This window comes from Stegostoma tigrinum, chromosome 28, assembly GCF_030684315.1.
Source record: "Stegostoma tigrinum isolate sSteTig4 chromosome 28, sSteTig4.hap1, whole genome shotgun sequence".
In the NCBI taxonomy this organism is placed as follows: Eukaryota; Metazoa; Chordata; class Chondrichthyes; order Orectolobiformes; family Stegostomatidae; genus Stegostoma; species Stegostoma tigrinum.
The window spans coordinates 22,956,779-22,974,876 of record NC_081381.1 but is presented as its reverse complement, the minus strand read 5'-3'; the positions used below and the strand labels follow the sequence as shown (position 1 = coordinate 22,974,876).

General features: G+C 40.2%; 1 protein-coding gene across 11 annotated transcripts in view; it reads right to left on the bottom strand.

The window, feature by feature from the left end:
* The window catches only part of prkcz (protein kinase C, zeta), a 394,504-nt gene that overhangs the window by 78,071 nt on the left and 298,335 nt on the right, over positions 1 to 18,098 (bottom strand). For all 11 annotated transcript variants that reach the window (XM_059655617.1, XM_048561464.2, XM_059655615.1 and 8 more), the window contains one exon: positions 15,793 to 15,882. In XM_059655617.1, coding sequence (XP_059511600.1) covers positions 15,793 to 15,882 — 90 coding nt within the window. The remainder of the gene's footprint in view (positions 1 to 15,792; positions 15,883 to 18,098) is intronic.

The following is an 18,098-nucleotide window of genomic DNA, read 5'->3' as shown; positions in this document are numbered from 1 at the left end:
AAGGAGCAAGAGGGTAAGTAGAGAAAGGGCTGGCCCACTCAAGGACAAAGGAGGGAAGTTATGTGAGGAGTCAGTGAAAATGAGTGAGATTCTTAATGTGTACTTTGCGTCAGTATTCACTGAGGAGAGGTACTTGATGGATGTTGAGGTTCGGGATAAATAGTGGATTACTCTAGATCAAGTCGGCATAAGGTGGGACGGGGGGGGGGGGCGGATGTGTTGGGTATTCTAAAAGGCATTAGGGTGGACAAGTCACCAGGTCCAGATTGGATCTATCCCAGGTTATTGAGGGAAGTGAGAGAGGAAATAGCTGGGGCCTTAACAGATATCTTTGCAGCATCCGAGAGCACAGGTGAGGTCCCAGAGGACTGGAGAATTGCGTATGTTGTCCCCTTGTTTAAGAAGGGTAGCAAGAACAATCTGGGTAATTACAGACCGGTGAGCCTGACGTCAGTGGTGGGGAAGCTGCTGGAGAAGATACTGAGGGTTAGGATCTATTTACATTTGTAAGAAAATGGGCTTATTAGTGATAGGCAGCGTGGTTTTGTGCAGGGAAGGTCATGTCTTACAAATGTGATAGAATTCTTTGAGGAAGTGACAAAGTTGATAGATGAGGGAAGGGCTGTGGATGTCATATACATGGAATTCAGGAAGCCATTTGATAAGGTTCCCCATGGTAGGCTGATGGAGAAAGTTAAGTTCCATGGGGTCCAGAGTGTACTAGCTAGATGGATAGAGAAGTGGCTGGGCAACAAGAGACAGAGAGGTGTAGCGGAAGAGAGTTTCTCAAAATGGAGAACTGTGGTCAGTGGTGTTCCACAGGGATCCGTGTTGGGACCACTGTTGTTTGTGATATACGTAAATGATCTGGAGGAAGGTATAGATGGTCTGATTAGCAAGTTTGCAGATGACAACAAGATTGGTGGAGTAGCAGAGAGTGAAGGGGACTGTCGGAGAATGCAGCAGAATATAGATAGATTGGAGAGTTGGGCAGAGAAATGGCAGATGGAGTTCAATCCAGGCAAATGCAAGGTGATGCATTTTGGAAGATCCAATTCAACAGTGAACTATACGGTAAATGGAAAAGCCCTGGGGAAAACTGATACACAGAGATCTGGGTGTTCAAGTCCATTGTACCCTGACGGTAGCATCAAGGGTCGATAGAGTGGCCAACAAGGTATACAGCATGCTTTCATTCATCAGATGGGGTACTAAGTACAAGAGTACAGTTGTGTTGTACTTTGGTTCGACCATATTTGGAATACTGCACATAGTTCTGGTCGCCACATTACCAAAAGGATTTGGATGCTTTGCAGAGGGTGCAGAGGAGGTTCATCAGGATGTTGCCTGGTATGGAGGGTGCTAGCTATGAAGAGAGATTGGGTAGATTAGGATTATTTACATTAGAAAGATGGAGGTTAAAGGGGGACCTGATTGAGGTCTATAAGATCATGAAAAGTATAGACAGGGTGGATAGCAAGAAGCTTTCTCCCCTCAGAGTGGAGGACTCGATTACTAGGGGTCACAATTTCAAGGTGAGTGGGGAAAACTGCAAGGGAGATATGCGTGGAAAGTTCTTTATGCAGAGAGTCATGGGTGCCTGGAATGCGTTGCCAGCAGAGGTGGTAGAGGCAGGCACGAGAGTGTCATTTAAGATCCAGACAGATACATGAATGGGCAGGGAGCAGAGGGATACAGATCCTTGGAAAATAGGCGACAGATTTAGATAGAGGATCTTGGTTGGCGCAGACGTGGTGGGCCGAAGGGCCTGTTCCTGTGCTGTAATCTTCCCTGTTCTTTATGCAAGTTGGGAACCCCAGTCAAAATCATGTGACTTTCTTATTTTTCATTTTCTTTCTCAATGCAGAACGTGCCTTCAACTAAGATCAGTATCTCCTTTAGCTGCAAGCATACCGGCTGCAGTGCAGGTGTGGTACCAATGTGCACATTACTTTTAGGCCCAACAGATGACTGAATTTAAACCTCTCATTAAGGGGAGCTCATGCATCTCCCAGCAGGTTGTACTGTAAAGTCAAATAACCAACTGGAGGCTGAAACCTATCCTGACTAACAACCAGTGAAAAAAACAATTCCTGCTTTTCTCACACTGAGATCATATAATTGCATTCAGCATATTTTATTACAGTCTGAGCTCACTTATGTTTCATTGACAATTTGAATCTGTTGGGTAGGCTGCCATTAGTTGAGCTGCTTGCTCATGATATTATTCCTTTCTAGCGTGATGACATCAAGAACACGACCCAATATCATTATACTGGATGTCAGGTCACTATGGATGAGAACAATCCCATTTCACAAACTATTATTCTGATTATCATTTCTTCCAAGTGGGCAGAAACAATATGCCAGCTCTTGAAAATCAAATGGGATGACTACGCCAGGTCATCAATTTGGGCATCATGATAAAATTTGGTGAAGTGAGTGCCTTTGTGCCAAAGAGTTTGTTCCTTTAATTTCCACTTACGGCTGGAAAGGAATGAAAATAACTTTGCTGTGCAAGGACTACAAGCTTGTTCACAAACTTCATTTGCTGAAATAGTATATTTTAGCCCAATTATCTCAGAATGATTCTGATCTGGAGGCTTTGGGGCAAGTATTTATCTGTGCCATACATAGATTCAAGATTCCTCAAGCTGAAGGCATCTCTGAAGGCTTAAATGAATGGACAGGAACATCCTGACACACTTCTGTAACACAAAAGAAAGCATCATGACTAATTCCTCTATTGGTGTCTGATGTTACTGCCATGAGAGCTGTACTTTGTGTGATAAAGTTAACTCTATATTCTGAAATGTCCAAACATTGTTAAAATGCTGTTAAAGTGTTTCTCAGTCAGTAGCAAAGAAATAAAGACTTACATTCACATTGCATTTTTGGGCCTCAGAACACACCAAAGTGCTTTATAGCTGATGAATTACTTTTGAAGTGTAATTACTGCTGTAATGCACTTCACAGAAATGTCTTGATTTCAGCATCAAATGCAGTATTGACAGTGGAAGATTCTTTTCAAATATCCCTCATCTCAGCCATTCAAAACCTTAGGGGAAAATATTCAGTGGCAGGGACTGAACCAATTAGCTGCAGCAAATTTACTAATTTGAAGGTGCTCAATTGTTTGCCATCCCAATGATTTCCAAGCACATGGTCACTTAGAACAACATAAAAGCTACAAATTCTATGAAGGAAAAGTTCTTCAGTTAATCATCTCGTATCTTAACATCTTAAATTATATTCATGTGGCTCATTTGGATTTTTTTTGGCTTTCTGTAAAATCTATAATAGTTTCTGTGCTTTTTATTTTCCTTCACTTCTCGCAGTCCTTTCTACACTCTCCCCTTCCTACTTTCCTTCGGATTTTTACTTTTCCCAGCTTTGCTGCTCATATTGAACAGTTGAACACTGGGAAAAAGATGACTGAGGAATTGGGGAGGTGGAATGACCAATGCATGAGACTTAAGTCTTTGAGCTTTTTTTGCTGAAGTGTTAATAATAAAGGCAATTAATCACATGGAAACTATGACAACAGCCTGGATTCTGAATTAGCATAATACCATTTGTCACATTTCATTGCAAAAGACAACTTCTGAAGTCTGCACATGTACAGAATAACATGGAAACCCACAGGTTGACATCAGTGTTTCCAGGTTCCTCCAGAGGATGTGACATTGTGGCACTCCAGTCTGTAACCAATGGGAAATTTTATTAACTAACATGAGCTTCCAGTCTGACTTTACTAGTCTGAGTGTAAAAACCCTTGCTGAATGGTATTGCTAGGTTTATAACAGCAGCCTGTTGTATACTGTACTGATATTTATAATTACTGTTCAAAATTCATTGGATCTTAGACCATTTTATAGTCACCGATTATCAACATTTTACATCAGGATATAAAAATTCCACAATATATTTTAAAAAAAACATTGTTTTAGTTTCCACCTTAATCATAATCACTTATTTAGCTCTACGGTTTCCTCTGTAAGTACTTCAATGTGATTGGTTGCTTGCTCATTTGCTGACAACAATCCTGCTGTAATCCAAGACACGGCATCAAGTTTAAGCTGTCAGCTGGAAAGGAGAAAATCAGTCCAAAGAAATGTCTGGTTTGTTTGACTTGATTCCTGGGATGTCACATTTGTTGATATGGACCATCTGGATCAAATTGGGCCTGTATTGACCAGAATTTAGAAGAATGAGACAGGATATAATTGAAACATATAAAATTCTGAAGAGATGGAAAGACTGGATGCAGGGGTCCATAACAGAAGGTTGCAGTAATCAGGGCATCTGGTAGGCCATTTGGACACACCTGTGGAATACTCTACCACATAAGTCTGTGAAGGCCAAGTTACTGAATATATTTAAGAAAGAAATAGATTTCTAGAGGTTAAAGTGTCAAGGGGTATCGGGAAGAGAGTGGAAGTACGACATGAAGTAGAGAATCAGCATTGTAGCACAATGGTAGTGGGCTACTCCTGCTCCTAATTTGTGTAGATAACTCTGAGGTTAGTAGCAAATACTGCTGAATCACTACTAGGCCAGGGAGAAGGCAAATCCTTGACTAAAAGGAGGCTGAAACAAGCAAATTATTGACTGGATATGTCTGTGATATTCCAGATTTTCAGAGACACGAAAAGACTTCTAATATTTTCAATTCAACAAAGTTGTTTACAATTTCCTCGCATATTTTTAACAATTTATTTATTTGTCGTTTAGATTAGATTAGAATAGATTCCCTACAGTGTGGAAAGAGGCCCTTCAGCCCAACATGTCCACACCTTCCCTTGGAGCACCCACCCAGACCCATCCCCCTATAACCCCACACCCCTGAACACTACGGGCAATTTAGAATGGCCAATCCACCTAGCCTGCACATCTTTGGATTGTGGGAGGTAGTTATGGAACCATATCGAATCAGGAAAAAAAATGAATCAAAGGGGTAAAGATAAACATCACATGGTAAGCAACCTTGGAGAGAGATCATGGTTTATGTAAACATTTATGCAGAATTGAACTTTGATGTGTTGTGCCAAGCTAGCTGTACCTTCAAAGCTCAAATACAAAGTGATGTTGATTGTAAAAACATTTCATGCCACAAACTGTGCTGCAATATGCTGTATAGGTGATTTTCTTCTGCTCTTCGTAGTTCCTCTGTGCTGCAGTGTGTGGTGGCTCGTTGCAATAATGTTCTAATGCAGTTTCGTTCGTGGGTGCACCTATACAGCGTATTCAAAAAGAATGGGTACCCAATGAACACATCCGCCGATTTCTCAGCAACAAACCCAAACAAACAGACAAAACGGGCCCAGAAACCATAACCACTCTCCCCTACATCAAAGACATTTCTGAAATGACTGCCAGACTACTCGGACCTCTTGGCATCAGGGTGGCCCACAAACCCACCAACACACTAAAACAGCAGCTAATGAACTTAAAAGACCCTGTACAGACAACAAGCAAAACGAACGTCATCTACAAAATACCTTGCAAGAACTGTGACAAACACTACATTGGACAAACAGGCAGAAAGCTAGTCACCAGGATACATGAACATCAACTAACCACAAAACGACATGACCCACTATCACTCGTATCCTTACATTCAGAAGAGGATGGACACCACTTTGACTGGGACAACACATCCATCCTAGGACAAGCCAAACCGAGACACGCACGAGAATTCCTAGAAGCATGGCATTCTAGCCGGAACTCCATCAACAAACACGTTGATTTGGAGCCAATCTACCATCCTCTGAGAAAAAGAACAGGAAGTGACAATACCAACACAGGAAATGACATCACCAACCCAAGGAAACCTAAACAGATAAATAGAAAGCGGGACATAACACCAGCGCTTCGTCGGAGGCTCACTGATGAGGTTACCTAGAATGGTGACGAAACGTCTGAAAACTAACCTTCCAGCTCAGCGAGCAAACTCACATCCAGAACCTCAACCTGAGCTACAAATCTTCTCAAAACTCACTAAACAGATTAATAATTGGTATTACATTAAAAATATCATTTTGTAATTTGTTTCTTTAAAACAACAAAATTAGTTATTAAAAATCCAACTCAGGAGATACACCTACAAGCCAATTCATAATTTACACCCAGGTAAATTAGAAAGACTCAACAGTATATTTAGTTTAGCAAATTCAAAGGCTGTCAGAGAGGAATGAAGGTCTGAGCAGTGTTTCAACAGGTATAACATCTGCATAGCAGTGTGCCTCAAATATTGCAGTTCCAAAGACAGAAGACTGGGAGACAATGGGAAGCGCACTCAATGCTCATCACAAGCCTCTGAAAGCTGAAAAATTATTTAAAGTTTTGTCAAGAAATGGAATATTTTGCAATATTAAAACATACTCCACTGCAGCCTCCCAACCCCAAACTCATGACTATAGCTTTACTATTGCGGGCTACAAGAAAGCAAAATTGGACCCAGTTTAGATCACTGGAACAGATTTCTTGGCAAAAATCTACAAATGACATGGGTTGATAAACAATGATAAATGAGCATGTCAAAAATATTTGGCTCTGAATCTTTGAGGGGCATAATGGGGCAGGGTAGAATAAAATAAACTTCATTATCTGTGCTTGATCTTCTAAATGGCAGGATCCTCTTAAATGTTCAATTGGTAGTTTTCTCCTTTGTGAAGCATAATTGGAACAATTTATATCGCGCTAATGATAATGATAAATATAATAAAATTATAAGTACCTTTGGGTACCATAAAAATAATTCCACTTCAATCCAGCAGCAGTGCAAGGATGGGTACAATACTAACAGAACGAACATTAGTCTACTTCATCACAAGCATTGAAATTCCTACGGAATATCAAAATAAATCTTTTTCAATCCATTTTATTAATCATCTTTGGAATTAAAAAAAGTCAGCAGAAGTACGCCACTTAACGCAACGCAAATTTGCAACTGAATGATGACCAGTTTGAAGATGGTCCAGTGAAACAAAATCACTGTGATGCAGGCACAACAAAGATTCATTTGTTAAACACGAAGTATAGTTGGGACTTTTGAATTCTAGTAGCTGAAAGTTCAAGTTCAAACTATTCATTCAGAGAATCAAGACAGTCAGTTCCACTGAAGAGAACATGAGGCAGGTCCCTCAGCTTAAACAACTTCACCTGTTTTTGTCATAAATTCAGAAGTGAGGATGTATGCTGATGATTTTGTGCAATTCAGTTTCATTATTTGAGTAGTTGAGAATGGAAGTCAATTCAGTGTACAAAAGACGAAACCCAGGCTTAGTCCGTAAGAGGCAAGTATCAGTCACGTTGCGCAAGAGCCAGGAAATGAGAAACTCCAACAAGAGAGTGTTTAAACGCCTTCCCCTGACAGTCAATGATATTACCACGAGATAGTAGGAACTGCAAATGCTGGAGAATCTGAGATAACAAGGTGTAGAGCTGGATGAACACAGCAGGCTAAGCAGCATCAGAGGAGCAGCAAGGCTGTTGTTTCAGTCCTAGACCCTTCCTCAGTTTCTGAAGAAGGGTCTAGGCCCGAAACGTCAGCCTTCCTGCTCCTCTGATGCTGCTTAGCCTGCTGTGTTCATCCAGCTTTACACCTTGTTATCAATGGCATTACCATGTTGAATTTCCAACAAACAACATCCTGGGAGGTAACAATTGACAAAAAAAAAACTGACATAGTTCTGTTTCTCCATCCAACCCTCCCAATCCCAAAAATTCTGTTGCACAGGTAAAGTCCACAACAAGCAGAGAAGTTTTTTTTTAAAATGATTCATTCATGGTATGGGGGCATTGCTGGCTAGACCAGCATTTATTGCCCATCCGCAATCATCCAGAAAGCAGTCAAAAGCCAAACACTTTGCTGTGGGTCTGGAGTCAAATGTAGGCCAGATCAGGGAAGGATAGCAGTTTCCTTCCCTAAAGGTGTTAATGAACCAGATAGGTTTTTCCAAAAATCAAAAATAGATGCGTGGTCATAATTTGACAATTATACCCAGTTTTGTATCGAATTCAAATTCCACCATCTGCTTTTGTGGGTCCCCAGAACATTACTTGGATCTCTGGATTAACAGTCCAACGATAATATCACTAAGTCATCACTTCCCCTGCAGCCATTTTTTCCCCCCACAGTGGACATGTGCAAATGACTTGTGTTGTTAAAGAATAAAAAATGAGTAGGTTACAGAATGTATGGTAATGGACCAGCCACATATCAGCCGGTCACAAGAGCAGGGCCTTGACTGGGAATTCTGTGATGTGTTATTCCAATGCTAACCCCACCCCCCAACCCTCACAGAACCTTTCCAACATCTATAAGGCACAAGACAGGAGTGAGATTATAAAGTACTCTTCATTTGTCTGGATGAGTACAAATCCAACAATATTCATCAAGTTTGACAACATCCAATCTGTTTGATTACTACTCCTTATCCCTTTGGTAATCTCTTCATCACCACCTTAACCATGTACTTCACCACCTACAACTTCATTTTAGTTTCAATGTCTACTGTCTACCATATGCGATGCAGCCACTATCCAAGGTTTTTCTGACAACAGCTCCAAAACCTGCAATCTTTACCAGAAACTAGAAAGACAAGGGCAACAATCACAGGGGAAAACCACCATCCGCAAGGTCCTGTCCAAGTCAGACTCTGACTATTTGCTAGTTCACTGTTTTGACATAAACCTCATCCATTACTGGATTAGTGGTACCTGATTGATTGCATAATAATTCATTAATCACAATGGGTTGCCTTCAATTTTAGAGTTTGATTGACAATTATAAATGGGCGTGGACTCTTTTTGAGACTACTTTATGTCAACTTTCATCTATATGATGCTTCTCGGCATCTTTAAATTTTAGTAGAGAGCCATGTTAATACTAACCTAAGACTATTTTAACAGAACAAAGCAACAGGTCTGTCTAGATCAAAAGGGACTTCAAGGCTACTTTGAAAAACTCCCAGAGCTTGTGTTGGCAATTAGAACTGAAAGATTTCATTACCTATTCTCCTAACTGCAATCAAATTCACTCCACAGATGTTCCCAATGGAAGCTAAAAACTGCTGTTGCAGGACAAATCTACAGGATTAGTTTAAGGCCCACAGTGAAATAGGTCAAATGAGGTCCCAACTTTTCCCTGTCACGTAGACTTGCGGCCCCCAAAAACAGGAAGGTTCACCATGTGTGATCAACCTCTCCACCCACTAATCGCAGTGTAGGCAGCATGTCAATTTTGTATGGCCTACTCATTTCCATGATTTCCGTATCTCTTTATGATATAGCTGATCTAAAGCATAAATGCATGTGGCTGCAGCAGGTGTGGAACCCAGGGTTGAAGAGAATTTGACCTATAAGGAGTGTAGTAGTAGCAGTAAGGGCGTGAAATGCCCTGTCTGCAACAGTAGTAGACTCGCCAAGTTTAAGGGCATTTAAATGGTTATTGGATAAATATATGGATGATAATGGAATAGTGTAGGTTAGAAGGGCTTCAGATTGGTTTCACAGGTCAGTGCAACATTGAGGGCCGAAGGGCCTATACCATGCTGTAATGTTCTATGTTCTAAAGCAGAACACAAGCTCCCATGCTATATAGAAGTCTTAGACCATAGACACAGGAGCAGAAGTAGGCCATTCAGCCCATCAAGACTGCTCTGTCATTTAATGAGAGCATGGCTGATCTAATAATCTTCACCAATGAGTACAGACCCACCCTAATCAACCACTCCACATAACAAAACCACATGCCAGCGCTTATCTTGGTGTAAGAAACAGTGGAGGGAAATGATCAGTATTGGAAGAGCCCTCCAAACACATGTTCACAAGATCGTAGGAGCAGTCAGCCACGAACAACAATGCCAAGAAACAAGTCCCAAGAATCTTGATGCTGTGCTGTAAGAAGTTCAATGACTTCTACTAAGTGGTCACAGTTATTTAACGCATTGTCAAATGACAAATTCTACAAACTGCGTCAGTAGCCTCGGTGAACACTTAGTTCACTACATAGCCACCACTCAGCAACAAACTATCGAAGATAATAAATTGTGAGGCTGGATGAACACAGCAGGCCCAGCAGCATCTCAGGAGCACAAAAGCTGACGTTTCGGGCCTAGACCTTTCATCAGAGAGGGGGATGGGGTGAGGGTTCTGGAATAAATAGGGAGAGAGGGAGAGGCGGACCGAAGATGGAGAGAAAAGAAGATAGGTGGAGAGGAGAGTATAGGTGGGGAGGGCGGACAGGTCAAGGAGGTGGGATGAGGTTAGTAGGTAGATGGGTGTGTGGCTTGGGGTGGGAGGAAGGGATGGGTGAGAGGAAGAACAGGTTAGGGAGGCAGAGACAGGTTGGACTGGTTTTGGGATGCAGTGGGTGGAGGGGAAGAGCTGGGCTGGTTGTGTGGTGCAGTGGGGGGAGGGGACGAACTGGGCTGGTTTAGGGATGCAGTGGGGGAAGGGGAGATTTTGAAACTGGTGAAGTCCACATTGATACCATTAGGGTGCAGCGTTCCCAGGCGGAATATGAGTTGCTGTTCCTGCAACCTTCGGGTGGCATCATTGTGGCACTGCAGGAGGCCCATGATGGACATGTCATCTAAAGAATGGGAGGGGGAGTGGAAATGGTTTGCGACTGGGAGGTGCAGTTGTTTGTTGCGAACTGAGCGGAGGTGTTCTGCAAAGCGGTCCCCAAGCCTCCGCTTGGTTTCCCCAATGTAGAGGATGCCACACCGGGTACAGTGGATGCAGTATACCACATTGGCAGATGTGCAGGTGAACCTCTGCTTAATGTGGAATGTCATCTTGGGGCCTGGGATAGGGGTGAGGGAGGAGGTGTGGGGGCAAGTGTAGCATTTCCTGCGGTTGCAGGGGAAGGTGCCGGGTGTGGTGGGGTTGGAGGGCAGTGTGGAGCGAACAAGGGAGTCACGGAGAGAGTGGTCTCTCCGGAAAGCAGACAGTGGTGGGGATGGAAAAATGTCTTGGGTGGTGGGGTCGGATTGTAGATGGTGGAAGTGTCGGAGGATGATGCGTTGTATCTGGAGGTTGGTGGGGTGGTGTGTGAGAACAAGGGGGATCCTCTTTGGGCGGTTGTGGCGGGGGCAGGGTGTGAGGGATGTGTTGCGGGAAATGCGGGAGACGCGGTCAAGGGCATTCTCGATCACTGTGGGGCGATTAAGGTTTATACCTTACATTTGCTAATTTCAGCTCACCCACATGTACTTGACATTGTTTCAAGCTCCTCACCCACATCTCACAGATTGCACTGTTCAGCACACAGCACCCACATCAATCATAGTTTCGACAATACACTCAAAGCATTTTGTTCTCTTGCAGATCACAGTGGCACTCAATTTGAATGATTTGAAAAGTTGAAACTTGGTAGAGAAGGTTAAGGGGACATATAGAGGTTTTTACAAAAGACGTTTAAACAAACATCCCTCTATCCAGTGGGTCATTGGCTAAAGATCTAAAGGGGAGATGTGATGTATATTTTTTCATGTAGTTGTTGAGATTTGATGCATTCCATCTGAAAAGGTAGTGAAAACTGAGACCATGAATAATTTTAAAAGGGAGTTTGATAGATATCAGAAAAAAGGATCCTGCATAATTATGGACAAAAAGCAGGGATGTGGGGCCAAACAGTTGCAACATCCTGGCACAGACATTACAAACTGAAATGGTCTCTATCTGTATTGTAAGTTTCTGGGATTCGGTGAATCTTCAAGGTACGCAGCATGAGTGATTGCTACACTAACTGCAGAAAACAGAGTGCACAATTTTTCATTTGTAAAAACTTCAAGAACTACAGGTTGATTACACATTTTACATGTTCATACTCTAGATTTAACTACTCATTTTATATTTGTGAAACATTGTGACAAGTGAACACACATTTAGTAGGTTTAACTGTAACTCCAGGACGATTTACAGTGTCAACAAATCGAAACGTGGACTTTTGAGGAGACCAATAGAAAATAAATTATCTAAATGCTGGTAAATTACTAATAGACTAACCATTAAGGTTCTTCATGTGACATTCAGACAGGTTGGGATATTCAGTCCCTCATTTACACAACCAATTGGATATCAGAAAGAAATTCTGGAGTATTGGAGGCTGAGGGGTCACCTTCTAGAGATATACTGAATCATGAAATGCATGGATAGGGTGAATAGCAACGGTCTTTTTCCAAGGGTGGGGCAGTCATAAACTAGAAAACATGGTTTCAGGTGAAAGGGGAAAGATTTAAAAAGGACTTAGAAGTTACCTTTTTCAGAGGGTGGTGCATATATGGAACATGGTGCCAACGGAAGTGGTGGAAATGGGTACAATTACAACATTTACAAAGCATCTGGATAGGTATATGAATATTAAGGGTTCAGACGGGTATGAGCCGAATGCTAGCAAATGGGACTAAGCTAGATTGGGATGTGTGGTCAGTGGGGCCAAGTTAGGCGGAAGGGTCTGTTTCCGAGCTCTATGACTCAGTGACTCTATAACTCAACATCAGCGAGAAGCAACTTCCGATTGCAATATGACCAGACTAAGTTCAACTTACCAAAAGTATCTCTGCCTGAACAAATACTCGAGAAGAGGTTTTCTCATCAACATAAAGTTAGAAGTACTGCACCACAAAGCAGGCATAAATTATACTCATATGGCTTGTATGTTGGCAGTCTATTTATTGGCATGGCATGATTTATGCAGACCATCTCCTGAAGGTGGAGATGTAGGGAGCCAGAATGCAGAGGCAAGGATAACATGCCTATATACAAGCCAGCAATCAAGGCAACCTATTGAGAATTTATGTTACAGTATAAACAAAGTTATTCATAAGAATCAAGATGAAAATATTGTTTCTCAGAATAAATTCATGAAAAGCCTATTTATAAACCAAACGTGAACTTCTTGCAGATTAGCTTTGAAAGCTTTCATTGTCTATCAGCTGGTGTCCAGATACTTAATAAGTTGCAACCTTAATCGTCATCAAAATATTCAGAAACTGGTGCTCTTCTGAATTGTTGTACCTTATTGAATTCCAAAAAGATTTGCATTTCTCATTTTCCACCCATAATATGTACTTTTTGTACTGTCGTCTGTTTTCTGATTGGTTTCTAGTATCTCAAAACGATGGAATTTCTCAACTTTGTCTTCCTCTTTCTTATGTAAGCTAAAATTTAAAACTGAAGCTTAGCATTGTCCAATCATTACACTTCTATTTATCTGATCCTGACTGCATCTATTTTAAAGCTTGACATGTCTCTTTTTATTTAGGCTTTCTCTTTCTTCTGAAAAAAAAACAAAAATGTTATTTGGATGGAATTAACAATTTCATCTAGGATGGTATGGAAAAAGTAATGGAATCACTATCTCACAAAGGCCAAAAAATTACCAAATTATTACAGAACTAACAAATTACTAGCTGTAATCACATTCTTGACATCTTTAAGCTCTTATCAGCAAATTGTTGCTCGAAGGCAATCACATACATTTGTCCTCATATGAGTATAACAATAAGTATCCACAGCAGATATCTTCATTGGGCACCAGTTTTAAAATCAATTAGAGATCGTGTGGGATTTGAACCTGAGACCGCTCATATGTCTGCCAATTCACATCCCCCAAAGCAAAATCACACCCCTCGATCAAAGAGCCAATGTCCCCATGTAGTGGTTAACACAGTTCGAAGCCAGGCAGAAACAGATATGCTCCATTGTTCAGCAATGATATAGGCATAAAGTTACCAAACTATTAATCCAGAAACTCACGCTAATGTAAGGGGCAGCTCAGTGGCTCAGAGGTTAGCATTGCTGCCTCACAGCATTGGTGTCCTGGGTTTGATTTCACTCTCTGGTAACTGTCTATATGGAGTTTGCACAATTTCCCCATGTCTCTGTGGGTTTCCTCTGGGTGCTCCAATTTCTTCCCACAGTATTTGCTCCAAATGTTACTTTTATTACAACGTAAGCAGCATGCCAAACTTCGATGTTTGTATTAGCAGAAACGACAAAAAAAAATCAGAAATCACATACTCCATATTTAAATGCATATCCTAAAACACACCTCATCTGAAAGGTGTCAATATTAGTTCCCACTCACTCCTGTCCAATAATCAAAAGGTGGCTGTTGGCTTGACAGATCAGTTGAGAGACTTCTAAACAACTTTAGGTCACTTTTATAACATTTGATTGAGGTTTGACTGTAATTTACAATAGCCCCATAACTGTTTATACTGAGAAAGTAGTTAACAAAGTGTCTTCATGGGAATCGTCTGACACTTGTTTCATAAAACGGTCTTACATTGGACATGGCTGCCTCAACATGTGAAAAAGTATGAGGATTGCAGAATGTGCAAATTCCATTCACTAAAATGGTTGCCCATTCTTCTAAAAGTTAACCTACCAAAAAAAACCTGCATTCAAATGAATGCTTTTGCGGAGTCAGAATGAATTTTTTTAGTAAGAAATGTTCAATATTGAATTCAACACAAACAGTTTATTCAATAATAAATCTATTTAGAAGGATTACTCTGAGGTGTCTAAAAATTGTATTCACAAGTCCAAAAACAAGTTTTATTGGTTAAGATCCCAAAATACAGTACAAAAAACAGAAATTGCTGGGAAAAAAAATGTGCTGAGGAAGAGGCACGGGACCCAGACGTTAACTTTGATTTCCTTCCTCAGATGCTGCCAGACCTGCTGAACTTTCCCACCAACTTCTGTTTTACAGCATCCACTGTTCTTTTCGTTTCGAAAAATCCAGTCCTTATATTGTTACAATCCCAGCTGATGTTACTACTGGACAAGTCAAATCTCAGAATGAAGCCTAGCTTGACAGATCATATATTTAATGATTTTCTGAAGTCATGTGGTTAGTCAGTCACTGGAACATATTCACAGAACATAAAATTATTAAACAAAAGTAGAAACAAATAGATAGAAAACAGCTTAGAAAAATCATAACAAAAATACAGCTTCAAATGGCTCTCTGACGCTATCCATGACAAATACCCATGCCCAGAGAAGTTATACATCTATCTCAACTCTTGAAATTTCTACTTAACTGACTCCTTCTAATTTCTTTTCTGTAGACTGCAGAGACAATTATAAGATTCCTTTCTGAGTCTGTAGACATGAACTTGTCACAATTCAGGGATCCCAGACTTTCTCTAACAACTTAAAGACTTCTATAGAACATCTCAGCTAGGGAATGCCACAGACGAGAAAACACTTCTGCTGAGGCGAGTAGCTCCACTGAAATGCATTATTCTTTTGTTTCTTCTGAACGTCTTACTCATCAACATTACAGCAGTTCTCCCAACTTGACTGCAATCACATCCTTTCCAAGCAATGATGTATTTAAGGTCACTGTTCCAGAATGACTTTCTGTCCTTTTAAATACCTTTCAACAAAGTGAATAAAATTCCTCTGCTTTTGGTTTAAAATACTACTTCCAATAATTATAATATTATGCACAACAGACCTTTCACCACAGTTCTAAACATCAAACAAGGCCAAGCATACATTTCAACTGGTCGTCCAGTTACAGACTAATGTAAATAGTATATGATCCTTAGCATTCTAATTATGACCAAAATATAACTATTCTTATACAAGCCAATTCCAGAATAATTTTTTTTTCCCCCCATTTTGAATCAGAGGACAGCGCCAGCTCCATCACCATAGGACATCCACTTCGTCATTATGTCAAAGTAGAATTTTGCACTGCACCTCCATCTGTCCATCAAGGATAGGAAGTGATTGACAGCTTTTCAGAGACATATTACTTACCAGTTCCCAGTCTATGCTACGGAAAAAGGTGTGAGCCTGGATGTCAGCAAATCCTGTCTGCGAATTACACCCAAGTCGTTCTTTAGGGTCCTGTGAACAGTTTAAACAAGTAATATGAAAAATTAGGTCTGCTCAATGTTTACTAGATGAATATGTCAAATTTCTATTGCAAAGACATAGATGTTTCCAGAAAACATAGTTATAGAGTAAAGTGTGGACAGCTGAAACACTGATTCTGAATTTATAATATTTGTGCAAAATGTTCACTATAGCATACACCTTCATTCTTCACACAAACTGTCTTAATCTTGTAGTTCCTATAGTATGTAATATCAAGGTATATCAAATCTTCCTCTAATTAACCAAATTCTGTCAGATTTTTATTAAAGGAAGTTTTCATTTTCAAGTGAGCGTATTGCTCTAATTCTTAATCTGGGTGGTAGAATATTTAAATATTTCAAACATATTTGACTTTTGAGTTAAGCCATCCCAGATTCAGTGTCTTTGAAATGTATTTTACTAAACTTTTAATAACTTTTTTTTAAAAAAAGCACAAGTTACAATGAGCAACTAGAATACTGAATCTACTCTGATTGCTCACTGCTCAAATGACGAGACTATTTATTGTAGTAACTCAGTAAAAAGTTGAAACAGTCCTGGTATGGTTTCACGTATCACAAAACTGGAGTTTCGTTGCATAATAAATGCACTAAAAGGATTAAAAATAGAACAGCTTATACATTACTATTGTTGACAAGTTCCCATTTATCAATGAATGAAGCAGGAAAACGCTGTTCAAAAGCACAATTACAGTTCACTATGGAAATTGACAAGGTTCAATTTAGATGTGTTGGTCCACTTCCACCGTCAATTTTCAATAAAGTACAACTACTGAATTTTCTGTTTCCCTCCGCCTGTGCACCTACAAGTGGAGGTTTGTATTAATCTATAGCAGGGCAAAAGAGCAACTGCAACAGCAAAAACACTGTACGTGACATCTACAACGTAATGGGTGGGAACCACAAATGACGCGTCTCAGAAGTACTCCTGGCATAAAAGACACCCGAAGTAATATTTTATCAGAGTTTGGGGGTGATTTCCCATGCGTAATGTGCAGGGGTTCCACAGCGTTCCTTGAAGTTTTGTTCCAAATGGCATTCTGGTCTGATCTAACTTCCAATCAACAGTCTGCAGGGGAAAGGAATGGACTGTCTTATGGACTTCAGTTTCTAAATGGAACTGAACACCATGTGCAAGTTGGCATCTTTGCTATTTTCCAACTCTTAACAAACACCCATTATGCTGAAACTACATTTTTTTGGCAGCATTATCACAAGATGAACAAGTTTCCCCAAGAGAGGAAGCTTTAAATTGGTCCAAAAAGCGAGGGTTTTTGAATACAAATCAGTGACTTCTGTTTCTAATCCAAAACTTCTAAATTGAGGGTATATTATAGCCAATTATTTCCAAAAGTATCAATATAAACTGATAAAATAAAAAGGACTGGAGAGTAAAAATACATTGAAAATTCTAAGAAATTAGAGCAGTGTTTCAATTGGCATTAGGGCTGAATGGTTTTCTGCGGAATTAAATGTGATATTATTAATGACTTGGATAATGGTATTGAATTTATTCAAATTTGCTAACAGCATAAAATTAGGCAGCATTATAGAAAGTGTATATGATAGCATAAAATTACTAAGGGATATTGATAGTTTAAGTGAATGGACAAAATTGTAGCACATGGAGTTCAATGTAAGCAAGTGTGAGTTTATTATTTTGGACTGAGAAAGGATAGATCAGGGTATTTCCTAGATGGTATGAAGTTAAGTAAAATTGGTGTCCAAAGAGATTCGGGGGTTCAGATGCATGTTTGTGACATTTTAAAGATTATGTGCAGGAATTAATCAAGAAAGCTCACAGACTGCTGGCCTTTATTATCCAGAGGACTGGAGTACAAGGATGCAGAAATTTATGCTGCAGTTGTACAAAACCGAAGCTAGGCTCCATTTGGAATCCTGTGTGCAGATCTGGGTGCCACCCCTCAGGAACAATATATCGGTCTTGCAAAGGGCACGACATATATTTACGAGAATAATACTTGGACCTCAAGGTTTAAGTTATGAAGAAAGATTACACAAATTAGACCTGTCTTCTTTAGAATTTGGATGTTTAAGGGGTGATCTGATTGAAGTCTTCAAAGACAGGGTGGATGATAATAAATATTTCCACTGGTTGGTAATTGAAGAACTAGGGTGCATAGTCTACAAATTAGTGGCAAATCATTTTGGAGAAATGTTAGAAAG